Source organism: Mustelus asterias, chromosome 25 (genome assembly GCF_964213995.1).
Source record: "Mustelus asterias chromosome 25, sMusAst1.hap1.1, whole genome shotgun sequence".
Lineage (NCBI taxonomy): Eukaryota > Metazoa > Chordata > Chondrichthyes > Carcharhiniformes > Triakidae > Mustelus > Mustelus asterias.
In genome coordinates, this window is record NC_135825.1 from 21,682,174 (window position 1) to 21,707,421 (window position 25,248).

General features: G+C 41.0%; 1 protein-coding gene across 14 annotated transcripts in view; it reads left to right on the forward strand.

Annotated features, from left to right (window-relative positions):
• The window catches only part of LOC144511854 (C4b-binding protein alpha chain-like), a 60,459-nt gene extending 41,192 nt beyond the window's left edge, over nt 1-19,267 (forward strand). For 2 of the 14 annotated variants that reach the window (XM_078242236.1, XM_078242237.1), the window contains 9 exons: nt 39-62; nt 181-204; nt 337-357; nt 1,793-1,813; nt 1,924-1,941; nt 3,658-3,684; nt 6,421-6,502; nt 7,264-7,364; nt 15,226-19,267. In XM_078242236.1, coding sequence (XP_078098362.1) covers nt 39-62; nt 181-204; nt 337-357; nt 1,793-1,813; nt 1,924-1,941; nt 3,658-3,684; nt 6,421-6,502; nt 7,264-7,345 — 299 coding nt within the window. In that variant the 3' untranslated portion in view covers nt 7,346-7,364; nt 15,226-19,267. The other 12 variants (XM_078242238.1, XM_078242244.1, XM_078242249.1 and 9 more) reach the window with 10 other exon arrangements.
• Nucleotides 19,268-25,248: the final 5,981 nt, after the last annotated feature.

Sequence of the window (25,248 nt, forward strand, 5' to 3'; positions counted from 1 at the left end):
AACACTGCTAAATGTGTTTTTTCCATTCCAATATTTAGCAACTTCATCCACAACACCATCTGGTAAGATTATGACATTGAATTAATAGTGCACTTAAAACTGTTCTTTCCTTTTTTATATATTTTCAGTGTTATTTTATGATAACACTGCTAAATATGTTTTTTCCATTCCAATATTTAGCAACTTCATCCACAACATCACCTGGTAAGGTTATGACATTGAATTAATAGTGTAATTAGACTGTTCTTTCTTTCTTATATATTTTATGAAGTGTTGCTTTATGGTAACACTGTCCACATGATTAATTTTACTTTCTCTTCCTTGTTCCCTGTACAGAATCTGCTGTTACAAAACCTGGTGAGTTCATTGCATTAACCAGGGGTCCCAAACTGGAGTTCCACAGACTCCAGGGGCCAACAGCAGGACTTGTACAATTTGGACAAGTATCTCTGCAGTATTTTTCAATCAGTGACTGGTTTCTAGAAGAAGCTAGCCTCTGATTGGACAAGCTAGGAAGAGCGCAAAACTGAAATTCCAGGATGAATGTGTTCAGCAGAGTAATGGGAAGAGCCTCAGAGAGAGGAGGGGTGAGTGTGTGCATGTGAGAGGGAGTTGGAGTGGTGAGTGTGCACATGCGGGAGTCAGTGGTGAGTGAGGGGGAGGGATGTGTGGGTTTGTGCTTGCGAGAGAAATGGAGACACTTGGTAAGTCAAAAAATTGTATAGAATCAGGCAGTTAAGTCCAACGTGTGCGTGCTGCTACTGGACATCTTTCAGTGTTCTCAATGGGCTGTTTCCTCTGACACACTAGTTTGCTCCTGAATTGTCACCCAACACCTTTTTCCCCTTTATCTTCCCATAACACCTTTCCATGCAAGTTCATGAGGTGAATCGCCTGTTCTTTTACCTCCTCTCCTCCACTGTGCAAGGGTGTAACAGTAATTTTGTGTGAACCTCTCGATGTAGTCTACTGTATTTGGAAAGACCAAAAGCAGAGTGACCACTTCTATAATGCCTCCTTTCAGTCAGCAAATGTGACCCTGATCTTGCTGCCTGTCATTTTAATTCTCTATCTTGTCCTCAGCCTCTTTCTGAAGCTGTGTAAGTTCAAAAAATAACTGCTTTCTATTAAGCATTTTGCAGTCTTCCAGACGCAACGTTGAGTTCAACAATTTCGGACTGTAATCTCCTCCCCATGTTGTCACCCTTTTCCTTTTGCAGGCTTTCGTTTTTCCCTTGTTTTTGCTTTTGGGTGGCAGATGTTCATCATTCTACCATTTGCACCTTCTCTGGATACAATGCTGCTTTGCTTGTCCCATTACAGCTCACTTTGGTTATACACCAACTTTTTTTATTTAATCACTTCTATCTTCGATTTTCACAGCCCTTCCTCCCCTTGTTTTCCACCTCCCATGCCTTTTTACTTGAGAAACTATTACATTTCTAACTATTCCCATCGGTGGTGATAGGTGATCAACCTGAAAGGTAATTGTATTTATGCAAAAGATACTTGATCAGCCTTTGGAGTAATTGTTTTCATTATTTCTGGTCCTTGGATGTGGCTACTGACATTGCAAATCCACCAGTGGAGGTTATCTGAGAACACACGAGTAATGCTAAGTAGTGTATTGTTGAACGACTTAGCAATTTTTTTTCCTGACAATTTGAATATGGCAACAGTAAACAAATTTAATGACGTTCGAGAATGCCCTTTTGCTTTATGCACATCACATTCTTTTGAGAAACACTGTTTGTTACTCACATTGCTTATAAGTTTTCTCTCCATTTTATAGGAACCGCAGTTACTACAGCTGGTAAGTATGTTGATGTATTGAGTTAATGATGTACATGTTTTAAGAGGCATTATTTTATGGTAACACTGTCCACATGATTCATTTTGTTTCTTCTTTGTTCCCCTTTATAGTTACTCCTATACCAAAGGGTGAGTGCATTGCATTGACCTAATGGGGTTGTCTTGACCGTCACAGAATTGCATAAAGCAGGCAATTTAGTCCAATAAAACCATTAATTTTAATCCTTCATGTGAGAAGTAGTGTTAGCCCTATATTACCTGATTTTTTTTTTTCCATATTGCTTTATCTCTGCTTCAGTTGCTAACTCCAAGAGCACATTAGCCATATGTGTGCATGTGCCTGTTGTCCCTGCTCTATTTCTTGAAATGTACATTTGTATCTTTGTCCGTTCGTTTTAGACCACCCAACCATATGAAACCAGATGGTTTGTTTCTAACGTTCTACAGCTTCCAACCCCATCTGCATCCAAACCCACTCGTATCTCCTCCAAGTCTCTTCTAAACAATGTTTACATTTTGCATCTTTTTAATAATAATCTGCTTTTATGTTAATACTAATGTAAGTAACCTCAGTTCTTCCATCTTATGCTGCATCTGCCATGTTATTGTCAACTCAGTTAACCTGTCTAAACCACAACCTCTTTGGGTCGTCCTCTGCTTATGCCCCCAATAAGCTTTGTATTGTCAGTGAACCTGGATACGTTGCTCTTGGTTTTTTTATCTAAATCATTTTTTTAAAAATCCATGGGATGTGTGTCACTGGCCAGCATTTGTTGGTCATTCCTAAATGCACTTGAAAAGGTGGTGTTAAGCTACCTTCGTCAACTGCTTAAACTAGTGTAGATACACTGTCGATTATACTTCCAAATCATGGTGTGTTTGCAGCTGTAAGTACTCTCCAAGGGTGGTGACAATCTGTTGACAAGGGTTTTGTTCCTGACCTTGTGCTCAGTTTATTTCGAAGAGCAAATTTCTTCAGGAATAAAAATTGATACATTGGGAGGCCTGGTGGGAAAATAATTGACCTATTTTTACCAATTGGTTTTTTGCACCATGTTTACACGGTATCACCCACCATTCTGAATATAGTCTCTTGGCATTTAGTAGACCTTTGGTCCATGACCAACCTCCTATAATCCTTTTACACCAAAAATGCTGTGTTTCTTTCAATTGGTCTCTTTCAATAGATCAATAAAGGTGAAGTCTGAACAAATTTGGATGTTGCTCCATTGCCCTAGCTTGCCAGAATGCATATTCTAACCCTCTGGCAGCCATTCAGCACTGTTTCACTTCTGCACCTCGACTCTTTACGAAAACTGCCAACCACAAACTAAATAAAGCAAAGTTGTTCAGTTAACATCCCCTATGTCACTAGATTACTCCAGAAAACTTCCGTGAGTAATCGGACCGCTGTCCTGAAGACCTTCCTCCTTTTACAGCACTTCCCAGAGCATTCCACGTATCTAAGTATATTGTCATGTAGAGGTTTCCCCTTTCCTTTTTCATGTGCTGCATTGCCATACTTATCATTAATTGAATCATTAATAAGCAGGGATTATTGCATCCAGGACATGTGATCTAGGATCATATATTTATTTGTCTTGCTCGGTAACAATTTATTTTGTAACTGGGAACAAAATTAACATCTGTGGTATTCGGTGATGGCTCAGGGAATAGTATAGCAACAGCTCCCAGCTTCTGGAAAAAAGGCAGTTGTTTGTGACGTTTGCTAACAGGGAACTTTGATTGAAGCATCTATCTATTTAATACTACATGCCTTGAGTAACTGGGATTTATTTTTATGGCTAACTTAATGTTCCTTTTTTTCAAATCCTTCTGATGAAGCTGACGGTCAAATAGCAAAAATTCTTGGTAAGTGAGTGGGTTAAGTAATGTAGTTAGATTTACAAACTTTTTAAATACATACTGACAGTTTAAATACTTAATATATTGTAACTGAAAATTGAACATAAGTGAAATTCCAAACATTGGAACTAACAACACATTTGTAACGTACTACAGCAGCTAGAAATCTAAAAGAGAAAATGCTGGAAACACTGAACAGGGGCACTGTGCATTGTGTAGAATGCACTGCCTGGAAGGATGGAGGAAGTAGATTAAATAACTTTCAAAAGGGAATTTGATAAATACTTGGGCAGAGGAGTGTATTTAATTGGATAGCTTTGTCAAAATAGCGGACGCAGTCACAATGTTACTAAATGTCTCTTGTTCTTATGACAAAACAACATAAGAGCATAAGAAATAGGAGCAGGAGTAGGCCATTTAGCCCCTCGAGCCTGCCCCGCCATTCAACAAGATCATGGCTGCTCCCCATATCCCTTAATTCCCTTATCGATCAGAAATCTATCTACCCTTGATTTAAACATATTCAACGAGGTAGCCTCCACCATTTCAATGGGCAGAGAATTCCAGAGATTCACTACCCTCTGAGAGAAGAAGTTCCCCCTGAACCGGCCCCCAATTATTTTGAGACTGTGCCCTCTAGTTCTGGTTTCCCTTCTAAGTGGAAAGAATCTCTCTACCTCTACCCTATCCAGCCCCTTCATTATCTTATGTCTCTATAAGATCACCCCTCAGCCTTCTAAACTCCAAGTACAGACCCAATCTGTTCAATCTCTCCTCATAAGCTGCACCCCTCATCTCCGGTATCAACCTGGTGAACCTTCTCTGCACTCCCTCCAAGGCCAATATATCCTTTCGCAAATAAGGGGACCAAAACTGCACCCAGTACTCCAGTTGCGGCCTCACTAGTGCCTTGTATAGTTGCAGCAAGACCTCCCTGCTTTTATATTCTGTCCCCCTCACGATAAAGGCCACCATTCCATTTGCCACCTTGATCACCTGCAGACTGAGTTTTTGCGATTCGTGCACAAGGACCCCCAGGTCCCTCTGCACAGTAGCATGATGTAATTTTTCTCCATTTAAATATTCCAATTTACTATTATTTCTTCCAAAGTGGATAACCTCACATTTGCCAATGTTATATTCCATCTGCCAGATCCTCGCCCACTCGCTCAGCCTATCCAAATCTCTCTGCAGACTTTCCGCGTGCTCCACGCAATTCGCTTTCCCACTCATCTTCTTTTCATCAGCAAACTTTGATACCCTACACTCAGTCCCCTCCTCCAGATCATCTATGTAAGTGGTAAACAGTTGAGACCCCAGCACCGATCCCTGCGGCACGCCACTGGTCACCAACTGCCAACCAGAAAAGCACCCATTTATTTCAACTCTCTGCATCCTGTTAGATAGCCAATCCCCAATCCACCGCCAACACCTTACCCCCAACTCTGTGTACCCCAATCTTCTGCAGCAACCTTTTGTGAGGCACCTTATCGAATGCCTTCTGGAAATCTAAAAACACCACATCCACCGGTTCCCCTCTGTCAACCGCACTAGTCACATCTTCATAAAAATCCAGCAAATTCGTCAAACACTACTTTCCCTTCATGAATCCATGATGCGTCTGCTTGATCAAACCATTCTTATCCAGGTGCTCTGCTATTTCCACTTTAATGATGGACTCCAGCATCTTTCCAACTACGGACGTTAAGCTAACTGGCCTGTAGTTACCTGCCTTTTGTCTATTTCCTTTTTTAAACAGCGGCGTAACAGTAGCTGTTTTCCAATCAGCCGGCACTACCCCAGATTCCAGCAAATTTTGATAAATAACTACTAACGCATCTGCTATTACCTCAGCCATTTCTTTCAGTACCCTGGGATGCATTCCATCTGGGCCCGGGGACTTGTCTACCTTCAGTCCCATTAGTCTACCAAGCACTACCACTTTAGTAACAGTAATTGTATTAAGGACCTCACCTCCCACCAACTCTCGATCTCAACTATTCGGTAAACTATTTGTGTCTTCCACCATGATGACTGACACACACAACTTATTTAAAGTCTCAGCCATTTCCTTGTTTTCCCCCCTCCCGTCCTCCAAGGGTCCAACATTCACTCTGGCCACTCTATTCCTTTTATATATTTGTAAAAACTTTTACTATCATTTTTTATATTTTGAGCTAGTTTAGTTTCATAATCAATCTTTCCTTTCTTAATCGCTTTCTTAGTCGTTCTTTGTTTTTTTAAAGCTTTCCCAATCCACTAATTCTCCTCTCTTTTTGGCCACTCTCTATGCATCTGTTTTTATTTTAATACTCTCCTTTATTTCCTTTGTTACCCACGTCTGGTTATCCCTTTTCTTACAGTCCTTTATTACCGGAATATATTTTTGCTGAGTACTTTAAAAAATCTCCTTAAAAATCCTCCACTGTTCCTCAGCTGTCCTACCTGACAAAGGACTGAAGGATATTTTATATGCTCATTCACATAGCGAATAGTGCAAGGATGTGGAAATAATGCCCATTTTCCCATCTTTGTATAATGCATTTTAGGTTGTGCTTCACTAGGAATGAACCAAAATTGATGAATTCATTTTAAAATTTGAACTGCTTCAGGTTCTAAAGTATTGCAAGTTGGTGAAATGTCACTCACTATACATCAAGTAGTTCTTCTCTAGTTGTTTGCATTTTATTTGTAATGGAATTGCTTTTATTTCAAGCATTGCATATCTTGTGTATTTTTAAGGACCTATTGGTGGATGTGTTGCCGTTTGTATCATCGCGTGTGTAATATGGTATTTATTGATGAAGAAGAAGAAGAAGAAAAAGTAAGAAATTCATCATTGAATTACTCTTTGGAGTGAATGGGTCATAAGCATACTGCACGATGTCTACTTTTTGCCCCTCTCCATCATTCTTGACAGATTTACATTTTTGTGGAAAAAATTCTCCATTGAGAATGCCAATGAAGCAAAATCTCAGAATATCAATCCTTCCATTTTATCTTCATCTCTGACTGATCCGTGCCTCACAGCATTGATAAATTCTAGATTACACCATCACTCTTTTCACAACAAAAGAAAACATCAATTGAGAATTTCTATTCCCAATTCAGGGATTTTATTTTGCAGTCCAACAGTAGGTCTCCTTGATTGGCTGTAGAATTATTTTGGGTGTACTGGGATGTGAAAGGCAATATATAAATGCAAGCATTTTTATTGTCTGTCCTGTTCTGCAATCATCATTCTTGCATTTATCCAAGGCTTCTGATGTATCAAATGAATTGTAAAAGGAAGGTGCATTCAATAGTCTGTATGGAGCTTAAAAAAAACAGACTTTCTGTATCTCACTTAGATGTGAAATGGGGACTATTTTGGTTGTAATGCATGTAGCTATTTCATTTATGAATATGCAAGTGAACCTTTAATGTTGGTGCTTAACTGGCTACAATTAACAAATGCGTTTGTCCATGGATTTTTTTATTTTGAATTTGATTTTTGTTAAAGTATTAACGTGTTTATGAAACCATTGTTTTTTATCCCATTATTATCGAATTGTCATTTGTGCTTGTCACATGTTACCTTTCCAGACGGCATACCACTTTTGAGAAAGTTGCCATGAACACTGAAACTGAACAAATCCAAGTGAAGTCCAATGTTGCTGATAATTAAGTTTAAAAAAAAATAAAAGGTATATTACTTTGCAAGTCTTATCAGACTATTTAATCTCTTTTAGTATTGTGCAGTATTTGGGTCTGGATATGCTCAGATGTCTGGTAGGTAGTGCGTAGGTTGGAGTTAGCATGTGAATTCCTGAAATAACTACCATAAAAACTCAATGTAATTTGTAGGAACGATAGAACCTTGCTGAGCAAATGAAAGGTGAAACGACAGTATCTAGAGATAGCCAACAAGGATTTTTAAAAAGGTCATTGTTTATTCATACTTAAATCAGTAAGCTATGTATAGACTTCGAGAAGTCTTTTGACATTGCACCACATAAGACAGAATAGAAAAGATCAGGACGTGTCATAGTCCAGATAGCAGATTTCAGAACATAGGGTATAGAAGTTAAGGGAAGTTTCTTGGACTTATCATCATTTCACATCATTTTAAAAACTTCTATTTTATCTCAATCTGGGGGGGGGCGGAGGGGGTTGGCGGTTGAGATTGTGGGTATGGTGAATCAGGAACATGATCACTACACCATGAGTAAAGTCACCTTGTGGCGCTCATGTTGATGGAATTGGTGACTGGAGAGCAGTTTTTGATATTGCTACTGTTTATCTCAAAGTTGCTGTTCATCCCGTAATCAGTCGGGAATACATGGGAAGTGGAGCAGTCGAATGGTGGTGATGCAGAGGGTCAATAGGACAAGTGTGACAGCTGTCAGTCTGAAATTGCCAAATGACAGGTTGTAGATGAGGAAGTGCAAGGATAGACTTGGGCACTTGTGGCGGTGGGGTGGAATGGTGCAGGGGCAGATAAGGAAGCTGTTGCTGAAGGTGCTGTAGCTATGCTTGGGCAGGCAGAACACGAGGTAAGACGCATGAGTCAAAGACTGCAGAAAGGGTCAAGGGATAAACCACCACAGTCCTAGAGGATGTAATTTGTAACTAGGTCGGCAGAGGTTCAAAAATGGAGTTGTGAAAAAGAAAAAATTGGGAGGCAACAACATGTTGAAGTTCTTTAATGAGGAAAGGAATTCCTTATTGTGTGCCAGTTGAAAAGGACAACAGGTTTGAGGGTGTTTTTAGACAGTACTGTAGAAGTGGAAACCATTTATAATACCAGCTGGTTTGCAGCCAGGAAGGCAATTTGGGTAGGAGCGGTTTAAAGGAGTAGGACATCAATGATGTGGGCCAAGTGAACTTGAAGAGAGCATCGAGGGAGATGGGAGAGAAACTGGACTAAGACATTGGTTCAGGTACAGGGCCTGGCTATCTGGGAGGAGCAGTGGTTTGGATTGCTGAGGGGAATGTAAAAAGGACAACTAAATGAATGGTCTCAATCTTGCTGGAAAAGTGCACATGCCTATTGTTGATGAGCATTGAGGAGATGTTAAGACTTTTAAAGAGGTGGTTGACAGTGGAGAAAAACTAGTTTTTTTTTTGCTGTTCAAAATAATCCTGAAGTTGAATGGTTTTGGCAGAGGTGGCGAGTGAAAATTAATGGTCAACCGGATCTGCTGATGGATAGTTAGACCAGTTAAGTAAAATCCACAGAGCAGGAAAGATGAGATTGTAGGTAGGTTACTAAGATAAAAGCAAATTGGGTTATTTAGATGTTTGGAAGTAGATCACCAGGAAACCATATGGCTCTTACAAGGAAAACTCCACCCAGAATTGCCCTTTCAGCTCTCATTCACAGGTTTTAAAATGTACTGCATTTCCTTGCTTCTCCATTGCAGAAATATTAAGTTCAGTTCCTTTCCAAACCTGTGAGTTTTCCTGTGTTGGTTTGTATATTTACTGACTCTTGCCATGTTGTCGCTTTTAAGATTCCACAAAAGATTTTACCGGAAAGTGATGTAGAATTAACATGCTCTGCAGCTTGCTTTTTCCATTTGGGGATAAAGCAGAGTTTTAGTAGAGAAACCAAGATTCCGAAATGTCTGTGGTCTCCTGGTATAGAGTCAGAGGTTTACAGCATGGAAACAGCCCTTCGGTCCAACTTGTCCATGCTGCCCAGTTTTTACCATTGAGCTTGTCCCAATTGCCTGCATTTGGCCTATATCTCTCTAGCCATCTTACCCAAGTAACTCTCTCGATGCTTTTTAAAAGACAAAATTGGACTTGCTCCTACTACTAGCTCTGGCAGCTGGTTCCAGACACTCACCACCTCTGAAAAAACTGCCCCTCTGGACCCTTTTGTGTATCTTCTCTCCCACCTTTAAACCTATGCCCTCTGGTTTTACACTCCCCTCCCATTGGGAAAAGATATTGATTATCTTATATATGCCCCTCATTATTTTATAGACCTCTATACGATCACCTCTAAGCCTCCTACGCTCCAGAGAGAAAAAATCCCAGATATCCAGCCTGTCCTTATAACTCAAACCATCAAGTCCTGGTAGCATCCTAGTAAATATTTTCTGCACTCTTTCTAGTTTAATATCCTTTCAATAATAACCAGAACTGTACACAGTATTCCAAGTGTGGCCTTACCAATGTCTTGTACATCTTCAAGAAATCCCAACTCTGTATTCAGCGTTTGACCAATGAAACCAAACATGCCGAATGTCGCTTTTACCATTCTGTCCACCTGTGACTCCACTTTCAAGGAGCTATGAACCTGTACCCCTAGATCTTTGTTCTGTAACTCTCCCCAACACCCTTACCATTAACTGAGTAAGTCCTGCCTTGGTTCGATCTACCACAATGCATCACCTCGGCATTTACCTAAATTAAACTCCATCTGCCATTCGTCAATCCACTGGCCCAGTTGATCAAGATCCCGTTGCAATCCTAGATAACCTTGTTTATTGTCTGCTATGCCACCAATCTTGGTGTCATCTGCAAACGTATTAACCATGCCTCCTAAACTCTCATCCAAATCATTAATCTAAATGGCAAATAACAGTGGACCCAGCACCGATCCCTGAGGCACACTGTTGGTCACAGGCCTCCAGTTTGAAAACTCTCTACAACTATCATCAATCCAATTTTGTATCCATTTGGCACTATCACCCTGGATCCCGTGAGATTTAACCTTATGCAACCATGCAGCATCTTGTCAAAGGCCTTGCTAAAGTCCATGTAAACAACATCAATTGCACTGCCCTCATTTACCTTAGTTATCCTTTCAAAATACTCACAGATCATCTTGAGATGTGTGCTGGAATTTTGCCGCTGTGCAGCTCACAGAACGTAATTCTCCGTTGGCCTCGGGCAGGATTTTACAAGCCTCGCCCGAGCAAGGTCGTAAAATACCGGCCATGATCTTCCACACTCAAAGCCATGCTGACTGTCCCTACTCAGTCTTTGCCTTTCTAAATGACTAAGTCCTGTCTCTCAGAATACCTTCTAACAACTTGCCTACTACAGATTATAGGCTCATCGGCCTGTAGTCCCCATGCTTTTCCTTGTAGCCCTTCTTAAACAGAGGCATAACATTTGCCACCCTCCAATCTTCAGGCACCTCACCTGTGGTTGTCGATGATTCTAATATCTCTGTTAAGGGACTCACAATTTCCTCCCTAGCCTCCCACAACATCCTGGGATACACTTCAGCTCCTGAGGATTTATCTACCTTGATGCGCTTTAAGACTTCCAGCACCACTACATCTGTAATATGTAGTAGTAATTGGGGATAGTGTAGTTAAGGGCATAGACACTGTTCTCTGTGACCAGGAGAAGCAATACCATAGGTTGTGTTGCCTGCCTGGTGCTCGGGTCCAGGATGTATCATCTGGGCTGCAGAGGAATCTGGAGTGGGAGGGTGAAAATCCAGTTGTCGTGGTCCATGTAGGTGCCAATGACATAGACAAAACAGGAACTAAGGATCTACAGAGGGAGTACGAAGAGCTGGGGAACAAATTAAAAAGCAGAACCAACAAGGTGGTAATCTCTGGATTACTACCTGAGCCACGCGCAAATTGGCGCAGGGTTAATAGGATTAAGGAGATGAATGCATGGCTCAAGGATTGGTGTGGGAGGAATGGGTTTGAATTCATGGGGCATTGGCACCAGTATTTGGGCAGATGGGATGGTCTCCGTTTGAACCGTGCTGGGTCCAGAGTCCTAGCGAATCGTATCACTAGGGCTGTAGATAGGGCTTTAAACTAATTTATGGGGGGGGGGGGGGAGGGTGCAGAGGTAAGAGGAATTACGAAATCAATGGTAGAGGAGAGGGAGTGAGTGCAAGTGAATGAGGGCATTCAAGTAGTTAAAGGAGTAGAGGGCGAGGGAGAGGTTGATAGCGTTTCATCAAATCGGGTCCAGATAAAAGCTGGAAGAAAGACACTTTGCCTGAATGCACGAAACATTCGGAACAAAGTTAATGAGTTGATGGTGCAAATCAGCACAAATGGGTATGATCTAGTGGCCATTACAGAAACGTGGCTGCATGGAGACCAGGACTGGGAGATGAATATCCAGGGGTATCAGGCATTTAGGAAGAATAGACAGGAAGGAAAAGGTGGTGGGGTAGCTCTGTTAATAAAAGATAATATCAGGTTAGGAGTGAGGGATGACATAGGCTCTCAGGAACAAAACGTGGAATCGTTATGGGTAGAGATAAGGAATAGTAGGGGGAGAAAGACACTAGTAGGAGTGGTCTATAGGCCCCCCAAATGTTGAGGTGGGGATGGCTATAAATAAGCAAATGGATGCGTGCAAAAACGGAACGGCAATAATCATGGGGGACTTCAACCTGCATATTGATTGGCTGACTCAAGTTGGAAGGGATGGGATGGAGGAAGAGTTCTTAGAATGCTGTCGGGATAGTTACCTTGAACAGTATGTTACAGAACCGACGAGGGAACGAGTTATCTTAGATCTGGTAATGTGTAACGAGGTAGGTAGAATTAAGGATGTTCTTGTGAAGGACCCTCTTGGGTCAAGTGATCACAATATGGTCGAATTTCTGATACAAATGGAAGAGGAGAAAGTAGGGTCCCATACCAGTGTCCTCTGTTTGAACAGAGGGAAGTACGATAGGATGAGGGCTGAATTGGCTACGGTGGACTGGGAGAGCAGACTGGTAGGTAGGACAGCTGAGGAACAGTGGAGGATTTTTAAGGAGATCCTTTTCAGTACTCGGCAACAATATATTCCGGTGATGAAGGGCTGTAAGAAAAGGGATAGCCAGCCGAGGATAACGAAGGAAATTGAGGAGAGTATTAAATTAAAGACCGATGCGTACAGAGTGACCAAAAATAGTGGCGAATGGGAAGATTGGGAAAACTTTAAGAAACAACAAAGAACGACTAAGAAAGCGATAAAGAAAGGAAAGATCGGTTATGAAGCTAGGCTAGCTCTAAATATAAAAAATGATAGTAAAAGCTTTTACAAATATATAAAAAGGAATAGAGTGGCAAGAGTGAATGTTGGACCCTTGGAGGACGAGAGGGGGGATTTAATAGTGGGAAATGAGGAAATGGCTGAAACTTTCAATAAGTTTTTGTGTCGGTCTTCACAGTAGAAGACACAAATAGTTTACCAAATATTAACAATAGAGGGTTGGTAGGAGGAGAGGTACTCAATACAATTAATGTTACCAGGGAGGCAGTGCTTGGTAGACTAACGGGACTGAAGGTGGATAAGTCCCCGGGTCCGGATGGAATGCATCCCAGGGTACTGAAAGAAATGTCAGAGGTAATAGCGTATGCGTTAGTGGTTATTTATCAAAATTCATTGGATTCTGGGGTAGTGCCGGCGGATTGGAAAACGGCTAATGTTACGCCGCTGTTTAAAAAAGGAAATAGACAAAAGGCGGGTAACTACAGGCAGGTTAGCTTAACGTCTGTAGTTGGAAAAATGCTGGAATCCATCATTAAAGAAGAAATAGCAGGCCATCTGGATAAGAATGGTTCGATTAAGCAGATGCAGCATGGATTCATGAGGGGAAAGTCGTGCTTGACGGACTTGTTGGATTTTTATGAAGATGTGACTAGTGCGGTTGACGGAGGGGAACCGGTTGATGCGGTGTTTTTGGATTTCCAAAAGGCGTTTGATAAGGTGCCTCACAAAAGGTTGCTGAAGAAGATTGGGTCACAGGGAGTTGGGGGTAGGGTGTTAGCGTGGATTGGCTATCCGACAGGAAGCAGAGAGTCGGAACAAATGGGTGCTTTTCTGGTTGGTAGATGGTAACTAGTGGCATGCCGCAGGGATCGGTACTGGGGCCTCAACTATTTACCATTTTTATATAGACGATCTGGAGGAGGGTACTGAGTTTAGGGTAACAAAGTTTGCAGACGACACCAAGATAAGTGGAAAAGTGAATCGTATGGAGGGTGTAGAAGGTCTGCAGAGAGATTTGGACAGGCTGAGTGAGTGGGCGAGGATCTGGCAGATGGAGTATAACGTTAACAAATGTGAGGTTATTCACTTTAGAAGAAATAATAGCAAATTGGATTATTATCTGAATAGAAAGAAATTACAACATGCTGCTGTGCAGAGGGACCTGGGGGTCCTTGTGCATGAGACGCAAAAACCCAGTCTGCAGGTGCAACAGGTGATCAAGAAGGCAAATGGGATGTTGGCCGATATCGCAAGGGGGATAGAATTTAAAAGCAGAGATGTCTTGCTGCATCTGTACAGGGCATTGGTGAGGCCGCAGCTGGAATACTGTGTGCAGTATTGGTCCCCTTATTTGCAGAAGGATTTTTTGGCTTTGGAGGGAGTGCAGAGAAGGTTCACCAGGTTGATACCAGAGATGAGGGGTGTTGATTATGAGGAGAGACTGAGCAGATTGGGTTTGTATTCGTGGAATTTAGAAGGCTGAGGGGGGGAATCTTAGAGAGACCGATAAGATAATGAAGGGGCTGGATAGGGTAGAGATGGAGAGATTCTTTCCACTTAGAAAGGAAACTAGAACTAGAGGGCACAGCCTCAGAATAAAGGGGGGTTGGTTTAGGACAGAGTTGAGGAGGAACAACTTCTCTCAGAGGGTGGTGAATCTCTGGAATTCTCTGCCCACTGAAGTGGTGGAGGCTACCTCGTTGAATATGTTTAAATCACGGATAGATGGATTCCTGATCGGTAAGGGAATTAGGGGTTTATAGGGATCAGGCGGGTAAGTGGAACTGATCCACTACAGATCAGCCATGATCTTATTGAATGGCGGGGCAGGCTCGAAGGGCTAGATGGCCTACTCCTGCTCCTATTTCTTATGTTCTTACGTACACTATGTCCAAGGTTGGAGAAAAGATTGCACTTGTTGAGAACCTTTCATGACCACATTATCCCAAACTGCTTTACAGCCAATGAAGTACTTCTCTTGTAACCTCGGAAACACGACATCCAATTCATGTAGAGCAATCTCCGACAAATAATATAATCTGATCATTTTTTAATAATAGAGTATAAATGGTGCTCTCAACTCTGCTGATAATTCCCCTGCTGTTCCATTCTGACTACATGCTGATCTTCTATTATCTCACCTGAATTAGTACATTTACTGAATAGATAAATTTAAAATTCTGCTACCTGTGTTCCTTTTCATAAAATCTAATGGATGAAATCTCAAAGCATCTAACCTGCAGCTACCTTATTTGTTTTGATTATATCAAATGTCAAAATCTCTGATGCAACTTTGAATACTGAAAATTACATTCCTACTTTGTTCCTTAGATGAACTCGTCAATTATTTTAATGAGGCTTTTTGCATATATTTAATGAGCTGAAAATGCCAAATGTTACTGCTGCTTGGGTCATTTTAAAAGTAAGTTAAATGGCTCAACAATGGTTACCCCACAAAGAATTTGATTCTTGTATTTTAGGCTGTTAAAAGATACTTCCATATTTGTGTAGTTACCCGTTTGACCATCTTGTCATGTGTACTACATTTAGATGTTTTACTAATTCTGAATTTTTCCTCCTTCCCCTCAGGTCAATAATTTGAACTCATGTTGGGTGTAACTACTTACAACTGTCCTAATTTGATTTATCTTCGCTATGGAACTACTGAACCTAAAACGACTTATTTCTTTGATGTATAATTTGCAGCTGGCACTGTTTCCGCATGTACTGAATTTCCATGTTTTTTTAACAGCCAATTTAAAATAAAGAAACATGCATTGTAAGCTTTTAGCATGAACAATGTGGCTACAGAGCAGCAATACAAATCGAAACATGTTCCATGCTTGTTACAAGAAAAATTCCCCCACAATATTCCTCAAATTGGGCTAAAGTTTTGCAGCATTCTCTTTTTAATCACTTCTTTGTACTTGCTCTGCACTTTAATGAAAGCATTTGATGCTGATCGAGCTTTTTAGAAACCGAGTCACTGCACACACGTTTGTTAGAGGTATATGTTTTATTTGAGCTTTTTTATAATATTGCTAAATTTTTTTTATACACATGAAGGCACCCACAAAACATTTGCAATCAAATCTGTATCTTGACTGCATTGGTGATTTGTTAAATACAGGATTTCTCATTATTATTTCACCAAAATGTTTAATGGAATCAAAATGACTCCATGCTGTCTGCATAAAAAGGTTTAGAAATATAAATACAAATTTTGTTTCTGGCTTTGCAGAACTTGTTTGTTGTCATTGAATGAATGTGAAAAGTTTAACTGCAAAATGTTTTCTCAAGTTGAAAAGGCAGGTTTACATCTGATGAACTCAATTTTATTTGAGGAACACAATTTCAGCATCTATCTGGGTCAAAATCCTGCACTCCCTAACAGCACCTTGGGTGTACCTTCAACACATGGACTGCAGTATTGAAGCAGGCAGGCCAGTTAGGGATGGGGCAATAAATGCTGGCCTAGCTAGCGCAGCCCACATTTACAAAGTCTTTGTTCAATATTATACATTGCACAAGCTTAGATTCAAGGAAGCAATGAAATGCCAATGGAGTTGAAGATGACAAGGTTATTCCAGGGTCAGTTTCTCTCATTCATTTGGATCCAGTATGCAGATGTTAATTTTGATACATACTTGGATGAGTTTATTAAGCTGAATCAACATTTTTGAGGTTTTGTTTCCCTGAGCATTATGAAATCAGTGATTTCTTTTACAGAATTTAATTCCGTTTGGTTTCTATTCTGTTAGGAATTTGAAGATATATTTTTGTGTGAAACTTAAGAATAGTGGAAGCGTTTGTATATCCTGAGGGAGTTGCATATCTTAATGTTAGAGCCTATAATATTTCCATTATCAAAGTATATTATAAAACACACCAAAATTAACACTTTATTTCCATAAATGGCTTGCTTTTTAAAACTTTGCCCTGGAATTATCTTACTAACTTCAGCGTAGTTGCGACACGAGAGAAAAATTGTTCCTTTTCCTGAGATTTGCACAAAATTGATTTGCATCAGTTTTCTGTTGAAAAATCACTGCATTAATTTCTGTGGGTTTTTTTGCAACATCCATTGGCGATGCAGCTGACAAAATCCTCCTCTGCTTATTTGGAAAAAATTGCATCATGGAAATGACCAGCTTATGTGCATTTCTTGGATTTGTGTGTATAATATGCTTGTGTAGATTTATGGCCAATAATTAGGCGTTGCATTGCTGAAGACGCACAAGATTTTTCTGGAGTTGGATTACAATTTGATCTTTTTAAATTGCAGTGCAATTTAATGCATCTGAAATTGCTGCCTATTCTCTAAAGCATTCAGAAGGACTAAACACCCAAATAGCCTTCGTAATAGGCACAATGAAAGGTAAACATTAACAGAGGCAAGAGTCTCCAAGAATGTGTGATTACATATGAGAGAAGGCTGCTTGCTTAATATTGCTGCTACATTTACACTTGTGCTCATATTTAGTTTTGGTATAAGCAAATGAAACACCAATTTGGACATAAATTCCATAGAGCAAGATTGCTATAAATACTAGTGTAAGTTCTGGTGCGAAATGTGACCTTTATCTCCACTCACCATAACATAAGCAGCTGAACATAAAATAAAGCTAAAAGCCTGCTTGAACTTGATGTGATCTTTGCCTATGTATTGTCCAATAACATTGTTTAAAATAATCTTCTAGGTGTTTGTAGTACAGGTTAAATGCAAAACTTGTACAGAAGCCAAAGTGGCAGCCTGACTTTAGAACAAAACATTTTAAAACCTGTCTTGTGCAGCAGCATAGCTATAAATGTGACCTAATGTGAATTTTCCACAGTACCAAGAGCTACCAAGAGGGACACCTAGTGGCATATCAAAATGGTGTTGCCCAAATAAACATGATGTGAAATAAAAAACATTTTATTATATATAGAATGTAAAAATATACATGATATTCCGGTAGATTAAACCATTCACACCAATACCATTTTTCCTATTTCTCATCTACATGCTGCCCTTAGTGGCATCATCTGAACACAAAAAGCTGACAGCATAGAAAATACCCAACTCAACCTGACCACCATCCTCTTGATCCTTCTGCTGTTTCTTAGTTGCCAGATAGCTGGTCTGACATACGGTACTAGACGAGAGAAAATATATTTCAACTGAATATTGGAAAAACCAAAGCTATGGTTCGCACCACAAACTCTGCTTTGTCGCCTTTGACTCTGTCCTTTTCCTGGCTAATGCGAGCCAGACTGTTTGTAGCCTTTATTACTGTATTTGACCCCTAAATAAGCTTCCAATCTCACGCACCCCATCAGTAACACCTTTGTCCACCTTTGTGAGATTACTCAACTACCTGCTTCTGCTGTTCATGTATTGCAGATACATTCTTTCTCGCCACTAGATTTGACAGTTCCAAAGTATTTCTGGATGGCCTCCACATTGCGCTGTCTGTAAACATGACCTCGTCCAAAAGTCTGTTTCCCATGTCTGAACCTGCACTTGCACTAAGTCCTGTTCACCTGTGCTCACTGGTCTGCATTGATGATCTGTTGAGGAAAACATAGAATTTTAAAATTCTCATCCTTGTTTTTAAATCCCTCCATAGCCTAGCCCCTCATCTCTGTAATCAGTGTCACAACCCTCAGGCATGTGTGCTCTTCCAATTCTAGCCTGGCGTTGCCCATTTTAATTTCTGCATCGGTAGAAGCCATTATTCAGTAGCTATGACCCTGAGCTTTGGAATTCCCTCCCTAAATCTGTTTTTCTTCCCCTCAAATTCTTAAAATTCCACCTGTTTGACCATTTGCCCAAATATCTCGTGGCTCATTGTCAAATGTTTACATTTCTGCGAATCACCTTGGTGTTTTACTACATTAGAGATACCATATAAATGTGGAGTGTATGTGGGACTGGTCTTTGATTTAGGGTCTAGCTAGTAATTGTTATCATCTGGATAATGTATATGATGCATTTGTGTGTCATGTGGAAATTGCAACGGCTGCATTGGAAACGTTCTTGTAACTAGCAGATTAGTTTTTCTGCTCTCAAAACTAAATATTAAATGGCAGAGGATATTTGCATTGCGTTCAAAACAGATTGGAAACGTTAGATAAGAACGCAGACTTCAAATTTTAACCATTAGAAAGTGCCATGTTCACGGTAGTCATTTTGTTCATTAAATCAAAAGGCAAAATTTATCACATTTGTAGACTATACATGTGTATATTTTGCAAGTTCTTGGACAGGATTGCTTTTTTTTTGTTCAAGCAGGCCTCCTATCCTGAATGTGGAAGTCACTGAGTGTCACTCAACACTCTAAAACCCAATTTAACAAGTTTTTGATGAGGAACAGAGCACGGAGCTCTTGATGATCTGTTTTTGTATATGTTACAAAATTTGTTTCACTGTTTCAAGGGAATGTTTTATTTATAAAAATGCCTTAAAATTAAAGTAGAAGTAAAACAAAATTACTGAATAAAATGAAGGTTCATTTTTGTTGAATGGCAGATTGACCAAAGTCTTCTGTGCTTAAATAAGCTGATACCCATGTAAATTGACTAAGATTTTATAAATGCAGTTTTAAACCATTGATATTGCAATTACTGATAATAAATGTGAAAAACATTTTTTTGTCTGTTTATTTTCTTCCATCTTTATCCTGCTTAGTGCTGTCATTGTCTTAACTTTCAATGCTCTAATATATAATAAATGGTAAAACTCTGCTCTTCCTCTTGTATCTCCAGATTGCTCCAGTGTTCTTGCATTAAAATACACCAGAAGTAGAAGCTGGAGTAGGCTACTAGACCCTTCAAGCCTGCCCTGCCGCTCAATATGATCATGGCTAATCTATGCCAACCTCAACTTATTTTTCTGTCATTTCCCTATGACCCTCTATTCCTTGATCTATCAATTATTTATCCACCTCCACTTTAAATACTTCCAATGATCCAACCTCCACTACCCTTTTGGGGTGGAGAATTTCAGAGATCCACCAGCTTTATGAGAAGAAATTTCTACACACACGTATTCAAACTAAAATTTTGAGATTTTTATCTTACTCAGTTTCTTTCAAGAAGAAATTTGCAGCTTAGGTAGAGAGAGGTTGTTTTGCACCACTATAGAAATGGATTTTGTAAAAGTGGGTAGCTGTAGTTGAGTCTTAAGGTATTTGTAGTCTTGGGTAATTCAAGTGTTTACCTACTAAGATGCTGTAGACATGCTTGTACACATGATTCTGTCCAACAGTACACTAACCTCTACCTACAGGTCATGTGGTCTCTTCATGAGCCCGATTTTACTATCGCATTGTGCCTGAAAACAGGCACAATCTAGGTAAAGATCAGCATGGTGGCCATTTAAATGCATTTAAATTGACTTAATGGGCTGCATGCCCAACTTTACCAGCACTTCCCCCTTTACTCATCCAGAACCAGCACGAAACAGACATGCTCCTTAGAAGTCTGATTTCAGGTGCTCCAGTTAGTGAGGAGGTAGGTGCCTAGTGTCCGACAGCTCTCTGCTTGAGATTGGTTGGGGTGGGGGGGGAAGGTAGGTCCATTGCCACTCTGCCTGAGATTAGTGGAGGGAAAGGGATGTCCACTGCTACTGCCTGAGATCGATGAGGGGCAAGAGAGAGGGGGAGGGCCTGCAATCCATCTGGGTGGGGGGGGGGGGGGGGGACAAAGGGGTCAGTGATGTTGTGGGGATGGGGAAATGCCTGTAGGGGTCAGGGAGAGGCATTATCTGGCCCAGGAGGGATGTGGCAGGGGAGCAGCATTCTATCTTTTTTCTGCACTGGCACCTCCAACTGTGCATATCAACTGCAGGATTTTGGGCATGTTAAACCCCGACCACAGGTTTCTACAGCACAATTTGGCAATCGCTGATATTTTTGCAGGCAATCTGTGTATGAGGGCGCCTCAGAACAGGTCTAAAATTCGGATCTGAAACACCCCAGTTTCAAGTCCACCCAGGACTTCGAATCAAAATGGTAAAATAGGGCCCCATGTGTTGAGGCATCCACTCAGGAATTGTATCTCCTGGACTGTGATTTTAAACAGCAATTTCTGACCACTACAGCATTTAACTTTTTTCAGGACTTGTGTTGTCCAGGAATGTTAAATTTTTAGCTCACCCTTGCTGATTCTGCTAAATCTAAGGGGAGGTGATGGCCGAGTGGTATTATTGCTAGATTATTAATCCAGAAACTCCATTAATGTTCTGGAGACCTGGGTTCAAACCCCACCACTGCAAACGGTGGAATTTGAATTTTTTTTAAATTCCAGAATTAAGAATTTACTGATGCCCATGAAACCATTATTGAACCAGATGGGTTTTTCCAAAAATCAACAATGTCCCTCAGGAAAGGAACCTGCTGTCCTTACCTGGTCTGGCCTACATGTGACTCCAGAGCCACAGCAATGTGGTTGACTCTCAACTGCGTTCGTGCAGCTAGGGATAGGCAATAAATGCTGGCCAGCCCAGTGACACCCACATCCCATGAATTTTTTAAAAAACTGGGCATTGATGTGAACTTCCACAGGAATCAATGGAAGAATTCAGCGAGGAATTAATTTCTGCCTTCAGCTACCGTGTCTTTAATTGGGGATTTTCTTTGTCAATTTCCTTCTGCAACTTTTGTTTCTTGAGCATTTTCTTCAGGTCAGAATGCTGCTTTCTCTTTTAGTTTCCCAGGATTTTAATTTTCTTTTGCAGTTGCCTGAGATTTTGAGTTCCATTCACTGGTGTTTTACATTCTTAGACCTTAAGGTATTTGTAGTCTTGCGTAGTTGAATGGTAAGAATTTATTAACAACTAGAAACTTCATGCATAGATACAGTAAGTTCAAGCTCGGAGCTGTTTCCATGCCTGCTTCTACACATAGCTCTGATTATATGACACTGACTTCCAGATGCAGGTCATGTAGTTTGTTACATTTCTGTAGGCCGTACTTTATCCAGTCCCACTTTAGCCCAGTAGACCCAGTTACCACAGGTTTAGTGCACCACGTATTATTTTAATCAGTTAACCAGTTAGATATTGTTTGACATGTTGAACTGTTCATACAATCAAAACCGCATTACTGCTGGAGTTGTACACCCCTCTTGCTTCACCTTTTCATGTGGTGAAGGACCAGCTTTCATTTTATTTCTCTCCTCGACCATAGACCATACGACATAGGAGCAGAAATGCCCACTTGGCCCATCGAGTCTGCTCTGCCATTCAATCATGGCTGATATTTTTCTCATCCCCATACTCCTGCCTTTTCCCCATAGCCCTGATCCCCTTACTAATCAAGAACCTATCCATCTCTGTCTTAAAGACACTCTGACCTGGCCTCCACAGTCTTCTGCGGCAAAATGTTCCACAGATTCATTACTCTGGCTGAAGAAATTCCTCCTCCTCCTCTGTTTTAAGGGATTGACCCTTTAGCCTGAGGTTGTGCCCTCTGGTTCTAGTTTTCCCTACTAGTGGAAACATCCTTTTCACATCCACCCAATCCAGGCCTCACAGTATTCTGTAAGTTTGAATAAGATTCCCCCTCATCCTTCTAAACTCCCGAGTACAGATCCAGAGTCCTCAACCATTCCTCATATGACAAGCTCTTCATTCCAGGGATCATGCTTGTGAACTTCCAAGGCCAGCACATCCTTCCTTAGATATGGCGCCCAAAACTACTCTCAATGCTCCAAATGGGGTCTGACAAGAGCCTTATACAGTCTCAGAAGTATATCCCTGCTCTTGTATATCCTCTCGACATGAATGCTAACATTGCATTTGCCTTCCTAACTGCCGACTGAACCTGTACATTTAACCTGAAAAGAATCTTGAACAAGGACTCCCAAGTCCCTTTGTGTTTCTGATTTCCTAAGCATTTTCCCGTTTAGAAAATAGTCTATACCTCCATTCCTCCTTCCAAACTGCATAACCTCGTACTTTTCCACATTATATTCCATCTTCCACTTTTTTGCCCACTCTCCTAATCTGTCCAAGTCCTTCTGCAGCCCCCCTGCTTCCTCAATACTACCTGTCCTGTCCCTCTATATATGTGTATCATCTGCAAACTTAGCAACAATGCCTTCAGTTCCTCCTTCCAAATCGTTAATATATATTATGAAAAGGCCTGTTGGTGCTGTGCATAATTCAAAGCTCTGCTTATATTTGTAACTCCACATTTAGCTCAGCTTGCAAATGGTTTGAAAGCCTTAAGCTTTGTTTCAATCTTATTTCTGACACCTGATAGTACTCCATTTTCTCAGCCGTTAGTAGATTAACTATATGTTGCAAAGGTGGGGATAACTTTAATCATCAGAAAGTGGCAGTATTGGATCGGATGACATCCTGCTTGATTTTTCTCCTGTTGCATTTGGTTATCATTTGTGATGTGAAATATTCTTCAAACATGTCCATAACTTGTTCTAGTTTCCAGTTATCCCCTCCCTTGCCATAGACGCATGTATTAATAAGCAGTGGCGACCCAACTATCAGTTTACGGGGCAGAAAATGATGGTTGGGTCACCACCGGCTATTATACAAGTTCTACCCCACACTTTGTGTTATATCACCCTTATCTTTGATCACTAGGTGGCTCTAGATAACCGCAGTGAAACCTGTAAAGTTCAGATACTTAGGGGCCAGTAGCATTCATTCCGCTGGCCCCCGATCAGGGGAGAAGGGGCGGGTTTGGTGAGGGGGCGGGTTAAAAGCAGCTGACCAGGAGTGTGGCGGAATAAAGGCATCACCAAGGATTACCTGGCGCCCCATTGTATTGAGCAGAACGCACTGAGTGTGACCGTCCGTCCAATCTTCAGTGAGAGATCAGCACAGGACTGGGATCCTGACAATTTCTCCAGTCTAAAGATTCTGATACTGACAAAGTTGGACATGAGACGGAAACTGCTGTTCGCTTTGATGGCCACCTGTACGGTTTGGGTGGTCAGAGGAACAGGTGAGATTTACAGCAAGCGGGAACAATTCGATCGTATAATCAGCCAAATTAGATGGCATTTGGAAGACATTACATGGCTAAGTTAAACCTTCCCTCCTTTATTTAAAATATAAATTAGTAAATTGCAAGCTCTCTGCTGGTAGATAAAACGTGAACAGTACTTAGCACGGTTTTTGACGTTGGATATTGGTGAAAAACGCGAAAAATTCTAAAGACCATCAAATGTTGTAATGATGATTGTAGTTATATAAATGTCATTCATTGAAAATGTTTATCCAAGTACCATTTCAATGATCAATGCTGGAAAAAGGCTCGCAGATTCGAACTTGTAAAGGACAAGCTTGGGAAACATTTCTCCATGCAAAGGATAACTGAGATCACGTGAAATGTTGTCCGGGCAATTAAGGCGAAAACCTTACGGTACTTAAAGCTATTTTTTAAATCTTATTTGTTCATGGGATGAGGATGTCACAGGAAAGGCCAGCATTTATTGCCCAATGCTAATTGAGAAGGTGGTGGTAAGTCGCCTTGTTGAAATCCTGCAGTCCATTTGGTGTAGGTACGTGCTGTTAGGAAGGGTGGCACAGTGGTTAGCATTGCTGCCTCACAGCACCAGGTACCCTGGTTCGATTCCTGGCTTGGGTCACTGTCTGTGTGGAGTTTGCACATTCTCCCCGTGTCTGCGTGGGTTTCCTCCGGATGCTTTGGTTTCCACCCACATTCCAAAGATGTGCAGGTTAAGTTGATTGGCCATGCTAAATTGACCCTAGTGTCAGGGCGATTAGCAGGATAAATATGTGGGGTTACAGGAATAGGGCCTGGGTGGGGATTGTGGTCGGTGCAGACTCAATGGGCTGAATGGCCTCATTCTGCACTGTAGGGATTCTATGGTTCTATGGAGTTTATGACCCAATGATAAAGAACATAGATTTCCAAGTTTGAGTGGTGTGTGACTTGTTCCAGTTGGTGGGGGTCTTGGGTTTGGAAGATGCAGTCACTTTTTCTACTTGCTGACGCTCTGGTTGTAGATGTTGCACATTATAGCCCTGGATTATCAACAGTGCAGGGAGTGAATTTTTAAAGTGGTGAATGGGAAGAAAATCAAGTGGTCTGCTTGATTAAAACTTCTTAATTATGCCCTCTATCTGTAGAATAAAGCTGTATCTCCAAACAAAGAAAACAAATTTATATATTCTTCTCAATTGCACCACTACCATCACACCATTGACCAGAATCTTAACTGGATTAGCCACTTTAGTACAGTGTTAAAAAACCCACTTGGAGGTGAGGAACTTCCCGCGCAGGCTAGCAGCTGGCAACAGATGTGTAGTTAATCATCTTCACGTTCTTTGGGTCCGGGATAGGCCCTGCGTGCCTGAAAAAAAAAGAGGGTGCAAAACTCCAGGTGACCAGATGGGGAGCACCAAAATCAGCAAGTTTGGGGGAGAGGGAATGGTCCCAAAACGTGTCCTGGAGAGGTCCCAAGAAGAGTTCCAGGTGAGGGGAAAAAGACAGGGGACATAAATAGGCCCCAGATAAGACAAGGGAAAGAGAAGGGCAGAGAAACTGGTTCCAATCAGAAACAAATAGGGCTGCAGAAAGCAGACTTTAACTGAAGTAGGCGTGGGAGAATTCCTTCTTAATTGCATCTCCACAT